Genomic DNA, 24,112 nt, shown 5'->3' with positions numbered 1-24,112 from the left:
CGCGAGGAGGAAGGGGCTATCATCACGAGCCACATTATGGAAATAAGGTGCACGAGCCTGTGCCAGTTAAACCGCAGTGCCGTTTCGAGCGGGATGAGGCACGGATGGTAGCAGCCAGCCAGGCAGCAGCGAGGCGGCTTTGGACGGTAAATCGGGGTCGGTCGGTAGATGGCGGTAACCCCAGAAACCTGATCCAGCAGCAGGTTCACGAGCACCGTGTGTTCTCAGTTTGCAGCATTCTCTGCACTGAAGGCACAGCGAGCTGCAGGGCAGTTTGAAGGACACCAAATGAAACAGGAGCGCTCCTCACGTCGGCTCCTCCTGGGTTTTGCGCGTAGCCTGTCCTCCCGACCAGGAGACGGTACGTTTTCTTAAAAAAATAAAAATAAAATAAAAAATAAATAAAAAAAGGAGAAAAAAAAATCTAACACCATGGAAGACAAATCCAATTCGTTCTCCAGCAACAAGGAGGAAAAGGCGGACGGGAATAATGTGTTTCAGAGGCAGGACTCCATCCAGAAGAACAACATGGGGAGCCAGAGCATCAACAAGGACCACGGCAACTCTGTGGGCTTCAAGGGGGAGCGGGGGGACGAAGCCATGGTGGGGTTCGACGACCTGGACGGAGCGGCCGGACGGGGCTTCATGCAGCGGCAGTTCGGAGCCATGATGCAGCCCGGAGTCAATAAGTTCTCCCTGCGAATGTTCGGCAGCCAGAAAGCCGTGGAGAAAGAGCAGGAGAGGGTTCAAACAGCAGGATACTGGATTATTCATCCATATAGCGATTTTAGGTAAGAAGAGGGACTGGAAGTCATCTGTTGTTGTTTTTTCCCCCCTCTCCACACTCAGATCCGCAAGGCAACACACACACACACACACACACACACACACACACACACACACACACACACACACACACACACACACGTGTTCGTGCGTGCGTTAGCAGCCAGGGCGCACGCAATGCCTGCCCCCGAAGCGCATATATAATCTCGCCTTGCATATAGGCAATTACTGCAGGGCTGATATGGATGGCACCACTTACTGCATTTCAGTGTAGGTTTTTAATTGCAGTGTGTTTCATAATATAAGGGAGGAGCACGTTATTAAGGTGCTGCACTGAGGTGCCCTTGGAAAAGGGATGGTGAATGTCATGCCTTGCGCGCGCCACACACACACGCACGCACGCACGCAGGCACATTGTACCACCATAACAGCGATTATCCTGTGTCATGGTCGTCATTGCGACATATGCGGTTTCCGAGAGGCGACATCACCTGCCATGGCCGTGTGAATATCGTGACAATACCATTCTATATAGCATCGGTTCACACGGATGTAAACATGTCGTTATATAGGCGGGGATGAGACGGCAAGCATCAGTGCGAAACTGATATAATGCGGTAAACGCGAGACATAAAGGATCAGATACAAAGGCATATGCATTTGGCCATCGTTTTCCGGAAAGAACGATTAAAAAAAAACGCCATCACATTTTTAATTGATAAAACACAATGGCCCACTAGATTGAGAATCTATTGGCAATTAGTGTTTTGGGAGCTACAACTGCTGTGGAAATGTGATGGAATGTGTTTCAAATGGACCGGGGAGCAACGCAGAATGATCTGTAGAATGCTTCAACGTTTAGAGAGTCGTCAGGAATTGAAATGCGACATGACATTATCTGTAGTTGGTCTATCATTCTTTCACCGTGCAAAAAAAGGGGAAAAAAAGAAACATGCTAAATGCGCATCATGGTCCAACATTTGGACTCCAAATGGCACTAAAGCAGGGGAATTGTAACAAAGACAAACGGTTAAATCCTCAATGTTCATTGATAACTCCGAGAGTGTGCCAAATGAAACCAAATGGATCCTTGCTTCCATCTACATGATGATGGGCACTCAGAGTCAAATGAACACTCAGCACTTGTACTGTGTAGGCGAGGCCCGTTCTCCACAAGCTGCATGTTTACAGTTCACCAAATTCACCAATTAAGCATCCCAGCTCAGCTGGTGCTGTCTGGTTCCACCGGTGTCCCCTGACACAGCTTGACTGTGTGGAAATCAACTCCCTGTTTCCCGTTTGATCTCCATCAACGCGCTGCACCACATTGCCTTAACAAGGCGCTGTCCATGGTGCTGAACCTCTATCCAGCCTGTATAGAGCCTACTGCAGTGGTTCTCAGACTTTTATATTTCAAGGTCTCCCCTTAACCCTGACAGTATATACATGGAACCAAATGGAACCGTTAGGGTCCATTTGGTTCCATTTGTACACTGTATGAGTTACAGACTTGTATGGGTCAATTTAGAACCCCTAAAGGAACCCACAGAGTCCCTGGAATTCACTTTGAGAAACACTGGCCTACTGTGTGTCTCCCTGCAACTAGGCTAGTGGTTCTCAAACCTTTCCATTTAAAAGACCCCCATAACTCTCAGAGAGGTACAGACCTGCACAGGTCTATTTGCAAGGTCTGTACCCTGGGGGTCCCTGGGGGTCCCTGGACAGTGGACCCCACTTTGAGAATAAACTCCAAAATGAAATACTCTGCTAATTTAACTAGAGTTTAACAAGAGTTGGACCCAACTGGACCCTATGGCCTATTATCAGAGTTGCAAATGATGGATACATTGACTCGGAGTATTTTATTGTAAAGAGGGTCTGTGTGTGTTTGTGTGTGTGTGTTTGTGTGTGTGTGTGTGTGTGTGTGTGTGTGTGTGTGTGTGTGTGTGTGTGTGTGTGTGTGTGCATGCGTGTGCGCGTGCGCAACTGCGCATATTGTAGGCTACGTACGTGTTAAAATCCAATCTCCCGTTCAGAAACGGTGTCTAATTGTTCCCCTGGGCATCTGGGTTATTTTGTTTGCTGTAGTCAATCAATAGCCTATAGCAAAACAATTACATATCCATGAAACCTATGTAGTAAGGTTGTAGTCTGAAAATAAAATTATATATATATATATATATATATATATATATATATATATATATATATATATATATATATATATATATATATATACATAAACTGTGTGTGTGTGTGTGTGTGTGTGTGTGTGTGTGTGTGTGTGTGTGTGTGTGTGTGTGTGTGTGTGTATTGATGTATTTATTTTACACACAAAGTAGGAGTACAGAAGCATGTTTAGAATCTTGTGTTTACCAAGGTTTACAAAGGTGAGCAAACAGTCAATAAGCTTAGCACTGAAAACCGTTGTTTAAGGAGACCACCGTCGAACTAATATGTGAGGCACGTTGCGAGACAGGATGAAAGACCTGGGAGAATATGAAAGAAACGCTGATGAGTAGCCTAATGATGTTGAACACAGAACCTCGGGTAGTTAGTGTTATAGTACCGGTACTTGTCCCACTTTCTTCCATCCATGATCTTTCCATCTTTCTTTCCAGATACATTTTATTTTGCCGCGCTACTCCTCTACCACAGTTTTGGTGGCACGCACTTGGGCCATATGTCAAGTCGACTTGTTTCATCAGGAATTGTGTTTGTTTTATGCCAAGAGATACATTAGATCGTTTGATTTACATACAGTTCTTAGTGAATTAATTTTCTCCATTGACTTGAATGGGGGGGGAAATACACTTTCATCATAGATGTCTGACGTCATAGACTGCATGAGACACAGTATCCCCAATTCCCCATATATGCCCATATATGTATTCCAAGATATGGGCTTAATATTAATAACATCAATGGACATGGACTGACACAGATATCTCAGAATATGGCCATTCATTCATTTGTGAATTAATTTTCCCCTTTGACTTGAATGGGGAACAATCAAATGGTAAGACAGAATTAATTTGCAAGTGTCTGCAGACCCTTGAATCCTTATAATAGAAAATGAAAGCACACTGAGCCTAGCCAGCAGTAGCCAGGCCCTCTGTTCAGTGTGCCAAGACAACCCATCACACAACACATTCCAGAGGAATCCCTTGTCCCCTGGTCTATAAAGGGAGGAACCCTTGTGCTCGACCTGAGTGATAGGCTTGTGGCTATGGAGTGATACAATACATATACCCGTGTCTTAAGCATGCAAATTATATTGCTACATAAATAGTAGATCAGGCAGCGGTACATGCTTGGGGAGTTCCCTTTATTTCGCGTTTTAAAAATTAAACGTGTTCCTCTACTGAAGGATACGACTCTTTGTAGTGTTTGTAAAGAATTTCGGCACTGATGCTTCACTGTTATATAATTATAAAACATTAATTTGTGTACACTACCTTTTTTCCCGTTGTGGTAAATGCTTCCACTGATGGTTTCAGTACCAAACCAACCAGGCTATCTGATCTTATAATGAAAACCCTTATGTAACTATCAGTCCATGAATGACACCACCATTCACGTGTGCTTTGTATGAGTATTTGAAACTCAATATGGCCAACATATTCTTTGTAAACAGTGGCTACTTAAAGATTCATGACAGGTTAGTAATATCTATTATTCATAGATATTTTGAAAAGGGGCCATTGCATGGACTGTCATGGCTTTTTATTTGCAAGAAGAAGAAGCTTTTGTCTTAGTGTAATAGTCTTTCATTGTGGGTTTCCTTTGTCAGGCTATCATAGGAATGACATGGATGGGTCCTGGCTATTGTCACAGGTCAGACGATAAGAATGAAATGCCTCACTGGTTATCTCACAAACTATAGTTTATCTGTGCCTAAGATGTGGTCATTGCTAAGCCAGTACAGACACTTTTCGAACACTTTTGGACATATACTGTATATATATTAGTTTCAAACCATTTTTCATATTCTTATGAGGGCTCAACAACTACACTCAATAGTGATTGAATGACTGATTCCTGGGGTATGCTAGCTATCAGAATCGTCACGTTACAAAACACATCATGGTAGAAACTAGAAAGATACAGAGGTGGAGTTAGTGTGTTAGTCTCAAAACTAACACCATAATACCTCACTTGGTAGCATTCTTGCAATTCTTATTGTGAAGCCACATGACATGACTTTGGCTGTGTGTGGATATTATTAAACTCACCAAGAAGTGTGAGCCTATCTTTTGGACGTGTATAGAATTAGGATGTAAATGTCATTGCTAAATGTGTGAAATGATCAGAGTAGAGCAGTGTGTTTTGTAGTGATATACAAGCCATTTTCTCTGGGAATGTGAAATAAATTTGAGTGTGCTGACTTATGCCATAACATTATGGCATATTAAAATTATGCCTTTGTTTATTGTGCTGGGGGATATGGGGGCAGCCAATAGAGGGAGAACCTTCCTACAGGAATGGAATGAAGTGCTCAGAGATGGAGGTGAATTGCTCTTGTGGTGCTTCCTCTATCTTTACTGGCACCAGCTGGAATTTCCGTTTTTTCTTTTAGATTTATTTTATCGCATTTTATGCTTTTTCAGAGAGACACTGAACAGGGAGACTAAATTGCTGGGAGAGAATTGAATTTGAACCAGGGTCTATAGGGACTAAGGTCTAGGTATATGCTCTTTCTCTGTTATCCAAAGGGACACCCCTAAAGCCATTTATATTAAAATAAACCATAACATTTACATAATAAAACCATTTTAGAGAATGGCCTTTCAGTTCTTGCCATATCTTATTATAATTTGCAAAGAGGGAGCCTGGCTATTTATTCAGTTGTTTCGTTTTCTTGACAATGTACTGTATTTGGAAAGTCTTCTATGGATTCATATACAGTATATTAATGTATATTTGCACAATGTATATTTGTACTATTTGCATTACCTATAGTCTGGAATATCTGTTGCAGAATACAATAACCCTAACAGTGCTTTTGGAGGAAAATATCTGTTGTTTTTAGTATGTTGTAATCAATCAAATCAAGATTGATTTTGGTGGCCTGTTGAGGCTGTCCAGACATCCGCAAGAAGACGGTGCTCATATTTGAGGAGGTAGACTTGTACTTTGTTCATACAGTATGTAACAGAGAGAGGTCCTCTGTTACTGATATTTGCACATACATAACCCTTATTTATTGATTATTTGCACAGCATTGACACTTTACAGTACATGTTTGCACAGCACATTGGCACTTTAATTGTAAGTGCAATATTATGTGTAATGTTTAGAGGGACATAGAGAGTACAGATATGTGAAGTTTTATTGTTGAGTCTGATTGAATGCTTAACAGTATCTGGTGTGTTTCAGTTGATTGGGCTGGGCCATAGTCAGGATGTCAGAGGGGAGTTGACATGGATATAAAACGCTAGATACCTTATCCGCCGCTGCAGTTCATTGGAGCAACGTGTACTGTAACACGTCCGGAAAACAACGAGGAAACGCTGCCAGTCAAAGTGACTACTGGCCAATCACAGTGCGTCTTCTCCGGGACTTATCAATTCAATTCAACAGAGCTTTATTGGCCATCCAGTTCCTGATGCGCGGCTCAGCTTTTCTTAGAGGCTGCGTACGTAAAGACCCGCCCCCACCTGCCTCTGATTGGCCTACCAACTACCGTTTCTGTGATGCACACGGAAGCGATGCACGCAGAAGCGATGCAGAATCCCTCGGTCGCCAGATGCAGTCTGTCTACCTTTCTATGGGGCTTTTAAGCCGTGACATCATTTTGTAGGCAGAGGAGAATCTGCCCCCAGAGCATTTTCTGTCCCTCGCTATTTCAAAAAACAACGACTAAAAAATAACGACTAAAGTATCATTCTAACACTTTCCTTTCAATAACAAAGAGAAGAAAAATGTGTAAATAGTAAAAATAGTAAAAAGATTCACGGAAACTGGGGGCAGAAATTCTCCTCTGCCTACAAAATGATGTCATACTTAACAGCCCCATATCTATGGGGGTTGAGATGTGCTTTTGCTATTATGTTGTATTACAGTGTGAAGAAGGATATATTATTATCATTGTAGTTTTTAAGAGTTCTGTAATATATATTTGTAGTGTGTGTGTTAAATTATAGGCATTCATGTATTTATAAGGTTTTAGGGTTGGAACACACCCTTGGAATGGAGCATTCCAGGCTCATTAGCTCACCTGGGTATAAAAGGCTGCTGCTAGTGAACATGAGAGAGAGAGAGAGAGAGAGAGAGAGAGAGAGAGAGAGAGAGAGAGAGAGAGAGAGAGAGAGAGAGAGAGAGAGAGAGAGAGAGAGAGAGAGAGAGAGAGAGAGAGAGAGAGAGAGAGAGAGAGAGAGCTGAGGGGTGGAAAGTCACCATGTTTGTTACAAGGATTGAACGTTACATTATATTTGTTAGTTTGGTGAGTGAATACACCTTCAGGCTACACACTACGCAAGTCCTCTGTACTGCTTCCAGACGCTAAGTCGGTCCATTCTCACACAGTACCTGCAGTAAGTAGTTAGTTAGTTCCATTTGAGCACAATTTTCTTTGAAGTATTTGTTCTTCAAGAACTGATACAGTATGAGATTTGAAGCAGGGATCTTAAAAGTGCCACGTGCGCTCTTCTGAAGTGCAATACCCATCTGACTTGAGTGAAGCAGAATATTTACCCACACAGAACCAAATGCATGTCTTGATGTCACATGGGATTTGCTGCTCAACAGTAAATTATATGAGCTGAGGTTTTATTCAGTGCCCCATATAGATGTGAGTACATACAGTATAGCAATTAATATTATGAGGTGTAGCGTGTTTTCTGCTTTTATGTAACATTCAGGGATTTACACGAAGGCTTTACTGTACATATCAGAAGCACATATAATAGTGATGTCTGATGGCATAAAGTTACCTATGGTAGATATATTCTTAACCAGCAAGATGACCGTCGTTTAGCTGAAGTGCAGACAATTATCTGACACATGATCTTTGGATATTTATAAAGCCAAGGCCCCCGCTTCATTTATTCAAACAGATCCATTACCAGGTGGCCAGTCTGCTAAGCAGACAGGCAGCCAGTCAGCCATTCCACTTCAGTCTCATCTCCAGCCATAGCAGCAGACAGACAGCCAGGCAGCGTTGAGGCAGGCAGCAGGGATGGCGTCAGTGGAGAGTTTTTAGCACGAGATAGGATTCTTGAAAGCATCTATTTTCATTCACGGATGCCACGGACCTTATCAGTTGCCAGGACACTTTGTGTGAAAAGAGAGGGGTGTCCGTGAATCTCTATTGGCTCTGTTCATCATTCCAAGACAGAGGGCACTGACATTAAACGTCTCTTATGCTTTGGAAGAAACGTCATACAAAAATGACGTAGTGTTGAGAACTACTGAACAACACCTTTCACCAGACAACAAACCTCATACTAAAAGCTTAATATATATTTCATTGTATGGCTGTGTGACTTGTCAAAACCTTAAAGGGATAGTTCACTATAACTTTCTTTCTATAAATTACTCACCTCATGGAGACTTGAATTGATGGATATATATATTGTTATTATTTGTCCATTGCTAAGCCACAAACAAAGCGCCTCCTTTGTTCCTTGTGGAGACACAAAGAGTCTCCTCAAATTGTTGGCTTAGGAATGTGACAAAAACTGTAAAATATCCATGATTTCAAGTCTTTATGGGGTGAGTAATCGATAGAAGGAAAAAAAGTCATTTTGGGGATGAACTGTTGCTTTAAGGATTGTGAACCCACCCCATCTCACAAAGTCTTCAGTTGTGTTTCTGCTAAATCGAATGACAAGGAAGGAACATTTATAAGAAATGTAATTATTTATAGCAGGATAATGGCATCTGATGTAGCACAAGAGATACATGAAGCACCATTGAACTATAGCAGAGAACAAAACAAAACTACGGTATTGTTTTCTGGCTTCGTCCGGTTCCCCAACTGGTGAGAAAAACAAAAAAATGTCCGGGCCCTAAAGTAAAGTGTCGCCTAGATCTGGCCTAGATATGGCCTACATCTTGGCACAAACGTCTCAACGTTTGTTGTACGCCCAGGGTCCCATTGGCCAAGCTTCGCAGGACGCTCTGTGATTGGCTAGCGGGACACTTGATGAAAGTAACTCATAAATAGCACCGCTCACTTCACACTTTTTCCCCAATATATTTTGAAAATAGACAAGCTCACAATGTCTTGCGTTGTGACACATTGTGAGCTTGTAGATCTGCCATTTTCAAATAGCTGGTATAAAGTGGTAAAACCTAGTTGGCCTAGTTGCTTCTTTTGGGATTGTTTTCATAGACATCGTCCCGCTTGTTTCTCTTGAATCTGGCAACACACTGATTACATACATTACACCTGCAGCCTGGGCTGAAGTGAGCAGATCGAAGCAGCAGAAAAGGGCAATGGCACTGCCCTGGATAAGGGCCAAGAATAAGGTGAATAGAAGGATACTTGTTGTAACATGTCATTATAACCACCCTTAGTGCAATGAATAGGCAAAATAGCTTGCAGATCCTCTATTTTCACTGTTTCTGACAGTCTTTTGCCAATTTTTGCCTATAATGACATGCTCAAAATAGGTTGAAAGTCCCTTTTAAAATGGCATGGAACCGTAGTGACACACACATGGGTGCTTCAAAGCCATCAGACTTGAGCAGCGCAGTCAGTGTGTCACTCTCTTTGCCATGGGAGATGAGTCTGTATTGAACAAATATGACTACTTCACTCTGAACTCTGAATTGTCTCTTGAAATCACATCAAAGTGTTTGCGCAGTGACACTAAAATGTATTATATATTCCAACAGACATGCATTGCACATACACACATACACACAATGTAAATATCCCATAGGGATTATTTATTATATTTTAATTGGATCGTATGAAGGTTATTTTTGTGAACTGTTTCTTACAGGCGTGAGGTGTAACAAGCTCAATAGCATGTACATTTCCAACACACTGCCATGTTGAAATCATATCATATATGATTAGCCACATGGAAATAAGAAGATACTGTACAAGACTTGTTATCTCTGAATGTGTGTGGGAATGGCTGATTTATTCTGTGCGCACTGACTAGCTCGATGCACAGCAGGTGTGTCCTCACACCTATCTCCTAGAGTCCAATTAGCTTGACTCAGGCAACAGGGCAGGTGTGCCTGCTAACTTCAGACATCACCTACTCTACAATAGCCTACTGTATAGTATACAGTATATCGCATAGAGTACAGTAATCACAGGAGTGCTTTCCAACTTAAAGACGTGGTGAGAAGTGTTTTTCCACACTTTTATTTACTTCCTGTCAAATGAAAACGTACTGCATGATGAGATACTTATGAATAAATATGAACCTTGGTTTCATTCACCTGCGATTCCCATAGCTGCACGTTCCTCCAAACACACCTGATTTTAATCGCAGTGATACTCCTTTTTGAGTCTCATTCAAGATGACATCCAGAGAGTGTATTATTAACTAAAACAGTACATTAAAAAATATATATATATATTTTAATTCTGGTGATTCTTTTGAAAAACTGTATGTGTGGGGCGGACCCTATAACCATGGGAATGCCCACAAAATTCCCATGAGCGTTTCACGAGGCTGAATGCCCCCCAAAAATGCCCCCCAAATATTTGCTATCTTCTCAAAGTCACCTGTATCATCACTATCAAAATACTCTTTTAGAATTTTTGTATTAGTAACTTTTGTTTTACTAGAGGTTCGGGCCATTACGCAGTCCTCACTTTTGTCGCACCGCAGATCCGACCAATATGTCTGAGTCATAGTGTCGGGGGAACAAAGGGGTTCTACAGCGCGCCTCAGCCTACACGGCTAGTCTGGTGCATCACAGGAGCAGGGACAGATGTAGGCCTACTGTATGCAGAGGAGGGAGACACTGGAGCAACTCAGACAGTTCAAGCCCTTTATTCAGGTGCTAGCATAAAAAGTTACAGACTAACGTTTTGATGCTAGTGCATCATCTTCAGAGTCATGAGTCATGGGGGCTTTGTCAGAGTCAGTTAACATTTCAGTAAGCACCTTATATTTTGCATTTGTACATATTTGGAGAGGTAAGGGATTTACGTGGACATTCCAGCTGTCATGGGGGGGATGAACGCTTAAGACTCTTGTAGATTGAAAATGTCAACATCGATAAAATACATCTACGAGAGCTTTAATATAAGGCTAGAGCAAGGTGTCCTGTAATTCTATTCTCTGAATCCTACACCAGGGATCTTCAATGTTTTCAGGACAAGGACCCCGGGGTTGAGGGAAAGATGAAGCGGGGACCCCCACAACCTTTTCATAGATTCCATATAGTTTAATCGTTTGACAGCACAATCATCAGTGTATTTTGAATTCATGTCAATTTGTGTTTTCAGATATTTAACCACTTAACCACTTAATCAGATATTTTAACCACCGTCAATACATAATAAACACATCAACACATAAGACCTTTCACTCTGTACTTACCATGTTCTTTTTTTCCCCCTCTACACCAAACCTCTTTGCCCAAAATATCCGATCTACAAGCTCACATCGCCACACAGCGCGAGGCGTTGTGAGCTTGTAGATCTGCTGTTTTTGGCTAAAGACGCCCTGTTGAAGACCCTTGTCCTACACACTGTTGCTGATATGTTTATCTGTTTGTTTGCTTACATTGTTTGTATATATATTAATATTTATATATCTATATATGTATCGCTCTGCAGGTTCTACTGGGACTTGATAATGCTCATCATGATGATGGGGAATCTAATCATCATTCCAGTGGGAATAACCTTCTTCTCGGAGCAGACCACCACCACCTGGCTGATCTTCAACGTGGCCTCGGACACCATCTTCCTGGTGGACCTGGTCATGAACTTCAGGACGGGCATTGTGAACGAGGAGAGCTCCGAGATCATCCTCGACCCCAAGGTCATCAAGATGAACTACCTGAAGAGCTGGTTTGTTGTGGACTTCCTCTCCTCCATCCCGGTGGATTATATCTTTCTAATAGTGGAGAAAGGCTTCGACTCGGAGGTGTACAAGACGGCCCGCGCGCTGCGCATCGTCCGCTTCACCAAGATCCTCAGTCTTCTGCGTCTGTTGAGACTCTCCCGACTCATCAGATACATACATCAGTGGGAAGAGGTGCGTATACATATGGGTGGAGAGGGAGGTTGTATTAAGCAGTACACATGGGGGAGAGGGGGGTTGTATGGAGAGGGAGAGAGACAGAAGCAAAGAAAGAAAAACAAATGAGAGAGAGAGAGAGAGAGAGAGAGAGAGAGAGAGAGAGAGAGAGATGTCTCTCTCTGTTGGATGGAGATTGTAACGTGTGGGTACATGACTGCATGTTTTCACTTTTCAGACAGGTAGGGGGTTTAACCTTGAAAATGTCTTGCTTGATAGAATTCTGTTGAACCGGAACTGTCAATGAGCAAATCGGTTGTTAATATACTGGATACAATAATATTGTCACTTTAAGCTCAGTGATGGCTGAAATTAGTTTTTCTTTCTTAAATGCAATGATATCACATAGGGAGCACCTCCAATCCTTCCAGAATTATATCCATAATTATATATGCTTATGGTAGCCTTGTATTCAGAGGGCTATCTGTTGGAGTTGGACGATTCATTTCTGTGTGAAGATACAACAAAGAACTTATGGCTGGCTGAACACAGCTCAGAATGATTCATCATTTCCCTCCCTGAGTCACTCCATTTAACCTGACTACAGCTTGTCTTCTGTTTCCTTCTAGCATTTCCGTTAAATCGATCGCTCATATGATCACACAATGCCTCATGCTTGCGGGAGAATGGGAATGCTTTTTTATTTTATTTGAATCCTTAATCGTTCAAAGAAAACATGGATCACTTGAAACCGTTAAATGTACATAAGATGGCTTGTGCTATACAAGTCAGTTGCTAATTTAAAATCTTTAGACTCACAGGCCTTTAGATATACCATAGGTACACGTCTACATTACTAAACCTTGACTCCAAAGGTTTGCCAAGCACTGCACAAAGTACAAACTCCTGAATGTTCATGATGACCCACACGGTCATTTTACTGTTGAAATAGTTTCCTCCTCCCACCTCTGCCTGTGCTGCCTCCTCTGGCTCCATTCCAGCCCCTCCCTTTCCTGTTGTTTACTGTAGGTCCACGGTTTGTTTCATTGGTTGTTGAAGCAAAACGCTTTCTCTCCAGTTGTTGTCAGGGCTCACAGGCTGCGCTTTACAGTACATCCCTTTGCACTACTGACTGTATATGTTTACGTACTTGCAGTGGCACGCTCACGCACACGCACACAAGAGCCCACGCACAAGCATACTGTAAGGGATGATCTGAAAACCTTAAAGCTTAAACGATATACTGGTATATCGTTGTTGTCGGGTGGAAACCTTGTATGAACAAAACTGTTCGTTTTGTATTTATCATTTTAAAAGCGATGTAGGCGTTGTGTGCTTTGTAGATCTGCTATTTTCACTAGTCTTGTGCGACAGTCTTGTATAGTGAAGTAGGGCTTTACTTTACAAAAAAAAACGTACACAATTGAAACTTGGAGATACGGGGTTAGTGACGATATAGACTGTAGTTTCCTCAGTGGTGTTGTCTTGGCATGTACATGTGGGGAGTAGATCACACATTTCACACATGAGGTGGTGCATCTTGCCCCAGCTGTGTGTGGTGGGAGGATGAGATAGATGATGATGACTTGGAGCCTGTTAGAAAAACGAGGTTACTGGAAACACGCTGCAAGCAGACACACGGGCAGCAGCAGCAGCAGATACCTGCAGGCACTGGTTCTCAACAGCGGGTCCGAGGGCCCCCACGGGGTCCTTGAGGGGGTTCCAAGGGATCCACAAAGTCCAAATGATTAATGGTCGGGGACCAAATGGACCCGCAACTCAGAATGTAATAATATAATATTTAATTATGTATGTATCGTTGTTGTCGGGTGGAAACCTTGTATGTCCAAAACTGTTCGTTTTGTATTTATCACTTTAAAAAGGATTTCAATTAGTGAAAATAGTGAAATATTTTCACTAGTTTTGTGCGACATTCTTGTATGATGAAGCAGGGCTTTACTTTACGTAAAAGCGTACAAATTTGAAACTTGGAGATAAGAGTTTTCTGCCCAACAGTGACGATATATATATACATATATATATATACACACACACACACACACACACACACACACACACACACACACACACACACACACACACACACACACACACACACACACACAGTATATGTATTTACTATTTATGTATATATATTTATGATTGTATACATAGACTAGAGTAACCATATAAAAACAAAAAGATGTGCTGTATTTATTCAGATCAGAGATGAGGTGTGGGTAGGGAAACGGCACACAATGAAAAACAAATCTCCGAGCTGTCACAGCACGTTAGGCCGCGGGATTAGCACAGTAATGGAGAGGGAAATGCAGTCCCCTTCTGTCATAATGGCGAGAGGCAGTGCTGTGTCATTACTGTATTTCAGCCTTCACTGAAGCCAGCAAGCCAGCCAGTCAGCCAGCCAGTCAGACAGACAGACATTCAATCAATCACAGTCGCATCTAAGCTTGATTTATGCTTTTGCATCAAAATAACGACACACGCATCAATGCATTTTCAGTTGAAAATAGCGCTTTTTTCCGTTGACAATTTACCGTCATAGCAAAAAAACTCATCAAACAGCCTGAATTAACGCCGCCTGTTTTGGGGATCTCCCGTGGCAACCTGTCCATCCATCAAAAGCGGTGGTTCCCACTGGCCCACCCAACTGACCAGTTTACACGGCAGTCGAGGTGTGCATTTTACATCGTTTGCATTGCGGCTTAGAATAATGGAGTTACCGTAGTATACTAAGTTCCTATTTATCAGTATCAAATCAATGAACAACAATAACAATGAAAACTAATTGTCCACGGTTTTAAAGAATATTGTGTAATTATTTATCGCTCTATAGGCCTATATATTTATATTAATGTTATATTATCATAAAATAATCTTTATTAGTATACTTGGAATACCCTTGTGGCCCCAACATTGGGCCCCAGACTACAGTTGAGGAATCGCTGCTCTAAAAGATAAAGAAGCCCCTTATCTTATCAGGGTTGACCCCGGTCAAACGGTCATAACCTCACTATGGCGGTACTGTGTACTACAGGCCGCTCTAGCTTATAATCCTGTTAACTCTGACATCACACTTTTAAGAGTATGTTTATAAACAACACTCAGGACCTTACCTTATACAGTTGGTACGCTATCTATTTTCATTCATTGGTACTCCACCCAAAACGGTAGCAATCCAAGAACACCGTTTCCTCTGAATCGAGAATCGAGAAGGTTTATTTGTCACACAAGTGTGTGTACAGTAAATACCATAGCTTTTGGTGTTCTTGTGGAAATATTGCAAGTATGTTGCACTTGCTGGTATGTATGTACTGTATGACACATAGATTTGCTATATCTGGCCGTGTAGTAGAACATGACAGGTTTCATGGGCTCTTATCCAGGATTATACTGTATCACTGAACATAGGTATGATAACGGTCAAATAGAGGTGGGGATGTGGGGAGACTCACGGTGTGTTTTGAAGTTGGTTCCTGTTCTCCTTGTCTTCCATCGTTGTCTTTGACTAGAGAGGTTATCCTAAACTTTTATTTATTTTTATAGAATATTTGCATAGAATTAAATACAGAATTAGACTGTACACAAAAGGAATAAAATAAAATAAACTGAAAGTAACATGCGCGCGCACACTAAAAAGAGAAGAAAAGTGGCAAGAAATGAAACCCTAATAATAAAATCAAGAAAAATGCAGTAATGGTAACTTGAAATTAAAAGGCATCACCAAACGTCACCGACGTTGGACTCATGTCTTTGTGGGACATGAAATATAAAATATATTTATAGAGAAACAAAGGTTAGGCCGGAGAATCCTCATGGCTGACACGGCCACATTTGCTTCATCACAACCATCAGTAGGCCTGTCACAATTATTACATAATCGTCTAATCGCTATTATTTGATGTAATCACAATTATTTTGTCATAATCGTCATAATCGCTGTCCATGTTGAGAAAATCTTTTCTAAATAGCAGATCTAAAAGCTTGTAGATCGGGAGCTAGTAGATCGGCTATTTCCACTATCAACGTTCTCTCTCAAGTGTAAACTTGTCAAATATGTCAGTAATGTCTTTCAAAGCCTAAAAGCCAAGTGACAATTAATCGTCATGTAAATGTCATAATGGTGACAGGCCTAACCATCTGCCCTCCTGCCAGGTCCAAGCTCCTGAGCCAAGCCTCATGTTGGATCCCTGCCACCGACCAGCTTAGGTCGCAGCCTCAGAGATGCCCTGTTTCTTTTGTCAGCTACTGTAATAGTATCAGGCTTCACCTGATGTCATATTAGATGTGTGATGGATTATTTTATCATCACAGGACAACAATTATTGGATGAGAAATCTTGCATTAAATGCAAAATGATGTGATGATTTCTATAGCCTACTGAATGAGTCAGCAGCACCTATGTATGTAGAATTGCTAAATAGACTTAATAACAACAACAAAACACACACACACACACACACACACACACACACACACACACACACACACACACACACACACACGTGCGTACACACACACACACACACACACACACACACACACACACACACACACACACACACACACACACACACACACACACACACACACAGAGAGAGAGAAAACGTGCATATAGTGCTTTTGAGTTGGATATGTTTCTAGGTCAGTAGCTAGCTAGTACACTACAATGTTAAAGGTAAAGGCAGAATTAAAGGCAACTGATCCATTTAATTAGCGTGTAATAAGTGGAGCTCCGCATCTTTAAGGATGGTTCCACCTAGGTTAAGCCACATGGCTGATTCATGACTTGACAGGTAAATTGATCTTTAAGGGGGAAAATGTGAGCCAACTGACCTGGCTATCTAGTTCACTGAGTAAGAACAGAAGAGGAGAGTTTAACCGCAGCACATTAAGGTATACAGTATCTGGTCTGTGACGGCGCAGTTAGTTAATTCTGACAGCAACCCCATTTTGTAGTCGGTTTCAAACAAGTGATCAGATACTGTCAGGTTGATCGTTAATGTTGTCCACAGTACGTCTTCTGTGCTAGAGTGACTAGCTAGAGGCTGTCTGTGTGAAATGTGAATTGTCTCTCCATTGGTCACATTGATCTTCTCACTGGTAAAAGGTTATTTTGCTCAACATCCAAATGGATGCACCAAATTAAAGGCATTCTCTGCTCTCTAAATTAAACGTAGATTGGCAATCGTTTAAGCCAAGAACATGATAGATAGATAGATAGATAGATAGATAGATAACTACTGTAGATAGATAATAATAATATCCGAATATATTTAATATTCTGGTAAATTTCTAAGGCCAATTTTTGAATTTAATTTCTGAGGAAATATAATTAAAATTAAGTTGAATTGACATAGTGATCTGCGCTAGAACTGACTGTGGGGTCAGCACAACAATTTCCTAAAAATAAACATAGGTACAAGTATAATACAATTGATATGTACAGTGTCGGCCACCTACACAGTGTGTGTACTGTATATGTACAGCACAGTCACTCAACAGTGAATATAATGAGGTATAATAAGCTGAAGCTTATGGCAGCAGTTCTCCTAAGGAGGCATCTGTTAGTGAACATCCCAGTAGACCATGTGCGAGTGTGCCAGGTCAAGTAGGAGTCATTAAACCAAGACCACAACTAGGGATGGGACGATATGAACAGTTCATGTCACGATTGTTGTGACCAAAGAAATTTAAGATATTATCGCGATAATCAAAATATCACCAACACCCATTATTCTGGGTCGGAACGTTTGCCAAAAAATAGCCGATCTACAAGCTCACAATGCGACGCGTTGCGAGCTTGTAGATCAGCTATTTTTTGGGTTTGGTAGAGAGTGATGAGAAAGTGATGAGAAGTGATGGATGAGAGAAATAATGTATCAAGTACATTATTTCCAGGTCCGCAAATAAATGGTACCGGATATGCAGCTTGGACAATAAAAAGTGAATTGATCCAAGTGCATGATGGAAGATCATTTCACAATAAATTTAAATCTCCACAATACAATTATTGTGAGTGGTTTTTATCACGATAAACGATAATAGCGATTATCGTCCCATCCCTAACCACTACAGAACGTATGGGGCTTGGCTGTAGAACTTGAAGGAACTTAGAACTTAGACACAATTGATCAAGATTGTAAATATGACACGCAAAATCTTGTATTCTATCATGTGCAATTTCCAAATTCTAATAGCCACTTTTTAACCAATTTTCAAACATTTATGCCACGGCCAAAAATATCGACACCAGAGTTTAAGTCGTCAAGACACAAGAGACACATTTATTTATTTAGCGGCATCCTGATGATGAGGATGCATGCATTAAAGGTTTGCACTACATTACAGTGTAGATGGAGGGTTGGGGCGTAGTGAGCAACACAGGGGGCATGTCCAGGTCACTGTGTGATTTGCCAGAGCAGCTGAGACGAGCTTCAGTGCCAAAGTAGAGATTATAGGTTGTACAGAGTGCCTATAGCTCCCACCTGGAGAGAGAGACTGATAGAGAGACACTGGGTTGAGTCTGGACGAGGACATGTGGGTGTCTGTCCATAGGGCTGTCACAATTATTACATAATCGTCTAATCGCGATTATTTGACATAATAGCGAATATTTTTCATAATCGTCAATCGTTTCCATGTTGAAAAAGGTTCATAGATTTTTTTTAAAGTAAAAAATAGTGGAAATAGTAGATCTACAAGCTCACAACGCGTCGCGATGCGATGCGTTGTGAGCTTGTAGATCGGCTATTTCCACTATCAATGTAATTTTTTAAGTAAAAAGTTGTACTGTCAGTAATTTCTTTGTATATTTAGATTATGTGTCATCTCTGCCATGTGCAACTTCAAAGCCTAAAAGCCAAACAGAAATGTAATTGTCAACAACAAAAACACAATTAAATCGTTAATCGCAATTATTTGAGAGACAATTAATCGTCATGTAAAATGTCATATCGTGACAGCCCTATCTGTCCACACATGTGCTACTGGGTCTGGCCTGGCTAGGGCTGTCCCCATTATGACATTTTACATGACGATTAATTGTCAGTCAAATAATTGTGATTAACGATTTAATTGTGTTTTTGTCATTGACATTTACATTTCTGTAGGCTTTGAAGTTGCACTTGGCAGATATGACACATAACCTAAATATACAAAGAAATTATGCTGACATATTTTACAATTTTATACTTACTTAAAAAAGAACATTGATAGTGCAAATAGCCGATTTGCTTGTAGATCTGCTATTTCCACTATTTTTTAAATGTTTGAGAATATTATGAACATTTTCAACATGTAAACGATATGACTGTGTGTGTGTGTGTGTGTGTGTGTGTGTGTGTGTGTGTGTTTGTGTGTGTGAGGTCATGGCCACAGGGTCAGACCTTACCATCCAATGGCATTGTGAGGCTAAACAATTGGACGCACTGATTTAAATGTGGTCTTTAAAAAGGTATTTTATTTAAAAATAGCTAAAAGTGATGTTGTAATTCCAACCCGAGGCCCTCGCAGATGTTTGAATTCCCTGTGAGCCTAACATGTTCTAGTAGTGTATACAGTTGTCCCCTAGTCTTCAAATGGATGTCACAATACACAAACACAATTTACCACAATGATAAGGCACTGGCAGTATAGGACCTGCCTTGAACAATGACAAGCTAAAATAACTATTCTATTCCTGGATAAAAGATAAAGAAAAGATGTTCACAGCAGAGCTACAGTATGAGAACCTGGACGCGAGAGGATACGAATTTAATTCATTTTCATTTTCTCTCAATGGCTGTAGGAAAACACAGATGTGCAGTCACGTGCATAAGTCTCCTATACAGGAAATTATGCATTATTAGATCCTATAGGAGCCACTGGACGATGGCCTGATGTGTATGACACAACAAGACAAAGGGTTGTGTTATGGTTAAAAGGGATTTGGTTAGTATTAGGCATTTAGAGGTTAGGTTTAGGGGTTGTATAAAGTATGCCCCATGTACAGTATATCTAGTTTTTAAGCCTGTGTTGTGCACCGAAAATGCCCCCCCAAAAATGGCATTCATAAAATCTGCTTTCTAACATGTATGTGTGTACGTGCGTGCTTGCGTGCGTGTGAGAGAGAGCAAGAGATACAGAGATACATATTTGATGTAGATGCCATACCTACAGTACAGTATGGGCTTGTATTAGCGTGGGAAGCTACCAGCCCTTTCGGCCAGTATATGGCTCTGTAGCTCATCATCTCGCATCTCGCAGGCGTGCGTGTGTGTGTGTGTGTGTGTGTGTGTGTGTGTGTGTGTGTGTGTGTGTGTGTGTGTGTGTGTGTGCAGGCATGCTGCACAGGGCAAAGACCTTTCTTGTAACGTGTAAGAGAATTGCAGGCTGCAGGAGGCTAAAGACCTCTGTCTGACTCTGCCTGCTCTTGACATATCTAGAGGAACTCTTTAGCTCTCTCAACTTGCAGCTGAGGTTTCACAGTACGGGGGGGTTGTTTTGTAAATAATAAATGTACAAATAATTTAACCTCTTAAAGGGGCTACACCATGCATAATATAAAATATATATATTTTATGTAAATATTGGCCCATATTACGTTTTATAAGGGTTCAAGCCTATAAATAACCACTGGGATATTGAATTTTCATGTTGTGCCTGTCTGTCATTCCAAGGTTTTTCAGCTGCAATACCAAAATGCCCTTTGTTAACAAAGGGGTGCAATTGAGGGTGTTTGTTTGTCAATCCCCGCCCTCCTCAGGTGGTGAATGAAATTGAGGGGGCGGCCGCGGGACTCTACCCATGCTTAAGTGACGGTGATGTTGTAGAGTGCACTCAGTGTGGCTTATTTACGAACGACCAGTTAAGGGGCAGCTGTGTGCTTTTTCACTCTGAACTCTGAAGGAAAACTTCCTGAAAAGCAGCAGTTGCTATAACTTAACGTTGCTATTGAAAGGTAATTTAATTCATAACATTGGCCTTCCTGCTGTTAGTTTACACGTTGATGCGTGTGTAACAATAAACCCCAAAAGGACCTATCAAGCTGCAAATGGTGCATTTTGCAATCATTCCTCCATTGTTCTAAGCTGAGAAGCGCTCAAGACATGGCCATGAAAACCAACCAATCAAAAAACTGCACTGGCGCACCACACCGCCAAACCCCATCTTCTGAGTAGAGTTGCTCAGTGCGTGCACTCAGCACACCCGGTGCGCAGCGCACTGGATTTCCGAACGACACCGCACTGCACCGAATAAACGAACGACAACATGGTACACCAGTGCGTTGAGTGCACCTTTCCGAAAGCACCCTAAATAACCATGGCATGGGGAGAGGCCTGTTCAGGCCTGTTCAGACACACCCATTCAGAAAACCCCTTAGATAGGTGAAAGACTGAGTGTTAAGGGGGAGTAGAAGGCACACCGGAGAGACCAAAAAAACTGAAAAAGCTGAAAAAAGTTAAATTCATGGTGTAACCCCTTTAAACTCTGTAGGCTACCTGTGCTTAGTTCACTGGAGTCTCTACATACTACGTCCGCTAGTATTTTGCTCTATACATCAAGGGCTCTATTTCCGTCCATGCCTTACCCCTTATCCCTAAACTCGTTTGCCATTTTTTACTATTTTTAATTTTTTGTTTTTAATATTTCAAATAGCTGATCTACAAGCTCACAACGTGTCGATGTATATCGGCTATTTGAAGTATTTTCAAATGTTTTTTCAAAATAGTAAAAAAATAAAAAAGACAAAGACGTTTTGGGAATAGGGTAAGGCATGGACAAAAATATAGCTCCAAATCTCTTTCGATCTACAACCTCAGAATGCATTGTGTTGTGAGGTTGTAGTCGATTGGCTATTTCCAGCGAATGTTCACTCCAGAATAGCTGGGGTTCATGTGATCATTCATAAGTTCAGGTCATGTCAAATCTAATTTACCATTCATGTTTATACAGTATATTGTGCCTTGCATTTATTGCACTGTAGACTGTGTATAATTACAGTAACACTGGTTTCCAGACTTGATTTATACTGGATTTAGATTTCACTTCATTAAATATGTGAAGTGAATTAAAACACTTATATTTGTCACCCAGATTTTAATGTGGTGTTTAATTTGATTTAGCAAAATAGCGGCTCACATTCTTTTGGGAGGGTAGTTCTTCTTTTTCTACAGACATTGGGCCATTAATTCTCTCCAAAGGACATTCTCTCTAGGTATGTCTTTCTCTTTTGCCCTCTTTCTCTCTCCACCCTCTCTCTCTCTCTCTGTTGTGTGCACGTGACACACACACACACACACACACACACACACACACACACACACACACACACACACACACACACACACACACACACACACACACACAGACCTTGCAGAGTAAACCGTCGTTGTCGGTTGGGAATGTCCACAACCGTTTGTTTTGCATTTATCATTTAAAAAATGATTTAAAATAGTTAAAATAGCCGATCCACAAGCACACAACGCCTCGTTGTGTGCTTGTAGATCTGCTATTTTCTCTAGTTCTGTGCAACAGTCTTTATATGATGACTGAGGCAGGGCTTTAATTTATGAAAAAACAAATTTGAAACTTGGAGATACAAGGTTTCTGCTGGACAGTGACGCAATTAACTAGTTTGATCTTGATTGTTGTTCTCCTTGAAGATGTTCACTTCTTGGTTCTATGCTGTTGTTGTCCTCTCAGTGGCTGTCAGAACATGTGCTTCTGAGGGAGAACACATTGTGCCTGGAACTGTGGTCTGGTCCGGGGACTGCCCACAAGTCCTACATCTCATTAGTCCTACATCTCATTAGTCCTACATCTCATTAGTCCTACTTTGTTTAGGGTTAGGGTTTGGGTTAGGTTTAGGCATAGTTTTACTGAGGTGAGTGTTAGGTTTAGGTTTAGGCATAGTATTTTTACCAGGTTAACATTCACCAGATTCGGACTAATGGGGTGTATGAACAATGAGATGTCTGGTCCAGTTCACCAGGGATGGAACGTTGTGAAAATGTCACGATTATTAAGACCAAGGAAATCACGATTTACGATATTATCGCGATAATCAAAATACCCCCAACATCCATTATCCTGGGCGGAACATTTGCCAAAAATTGCAGATCTACAAGCTCACAACACGTCGCATTGCGACGCTTCCTCACATTCCGCTGACATCAGAATGAGCAGAGTTTTTCTCTTCATTGCCAATAGATTTAACCCATTTTCTTTGCCAATCCTCGTGGCAGTCCTTCTGTTAGTTGGTCTTGTTAAATGCAGCACGAAATGGGAAATGTGTGGCCATATGGTTTGTTGGAGTAGATTTAATTGTCAGGCCATTTTTGTGTAGCAAGTAGCCTGACATAATGCCAAATCCACAATGCAACGCAAAGTGTAACCCGCTGTGCCAAAAGTAGCATTATCCTCAAGTGATTGCGTACTCTGATAAAGTAAATGCTAAATGGATTGCATTTATATAGCACCTTGCTCCAAAGCACTTTTACAATTTCACATTCACCCGCCAGGCATTCACACAGTGACGGCAGAGGAAACCTGCTCATCAGTGGTGGGAAAAGTACTCACATAGTTTATTTTAGGAGTAGTTCACCCCCAAAATGTTTTTTGTTTTTTCTTTCTATTGATTACTTACACCATGGAGACATTGTATTTCTACATGCAGTATTGATATACTTTTACTTACCGTAAGTACAACATTTAAGTAGGCCTACTTCTTCCACCTCTGATGTGTATGCTGTATGTATATGTATATAATATAATATATATTTTGTGTGTGTGTGTGTGTGTGTGTGTGTGTGTGTGTGTGTGTGTGTGTGTGTGTGTGTGTGTGTGTGTGTGCGCGCGTGCCTTACCCGTACATTTATGGTCTGGATGGCTGGAATGTCATGTGAAGCTTGACCAATCCTCAAGCTTAAACCTCACCTCACCAAACGTTTGATAGATATTAAACATATCAAAGGGGTCTGTGGCCTAATGCATATCAAAATGTGGTCCTCCTCGACATTTAAAAGGTTTAAAATCACTGAGGGACAAAGGAACAAAGTGTATTAAGTGTCTGATCGTCAAAGAGAAAGGTGAGTTGGGGGGAACATGGAGAAGGGGGGACATGGAGAGAGAGAGAGGGACAGTGAGGATATTCTCTTTCAGAA

The 24,112-nt window shown here is 41.3% G+C and overlaps 1 protein-coding gene across 1 annotated transcript in view; it reads left to right on the top strand.

The window, feature by feature from the left end:
- Nucleotides 1-432: 432 nt before the first annotated feature.
- Nucleotides 433-24,112, top strand: part of hcn1 (hyperpolarization activated cyclic nucleotide-gated potassium channel 1) — a gene marked incomplete at both ends in the record, with an annotated part of 136,128 nt that continues 112,448 nt past the window's right edge. The window contains 2 exons of the mRNA XM_080743811.1: nucleotides 433-791; nucleotides 11,543-11,966. Of these exons, the coding sequence (XP_080599937.1) occupies nucleotides 433-791; nucleotides 11,543-11,966 (783 nt within the window). The remainder of the gene's footprint in view (nucleotides 792-11,542; nucleotides 11,967-24,112) is intronic.

This window comes from Nannobrachium achirus (assembly GCF_963921795.1).
Source record: "Nannobrachium achirus genome assembly, chromosome: 15".
NCBI classification, from domain to species: domain Eukaryota; kingdom Metazoa; phylum Chordata; class Actinopteri; order Myctophiformes; family Myctophidae; genus Nannobrachium; species Nannobrachium achirus.
The sequence above is the reverse complement of the archived record's forward strand: the minus strand, read 5'-3'. Positions and strand labels throughout refer to the sequence as shown.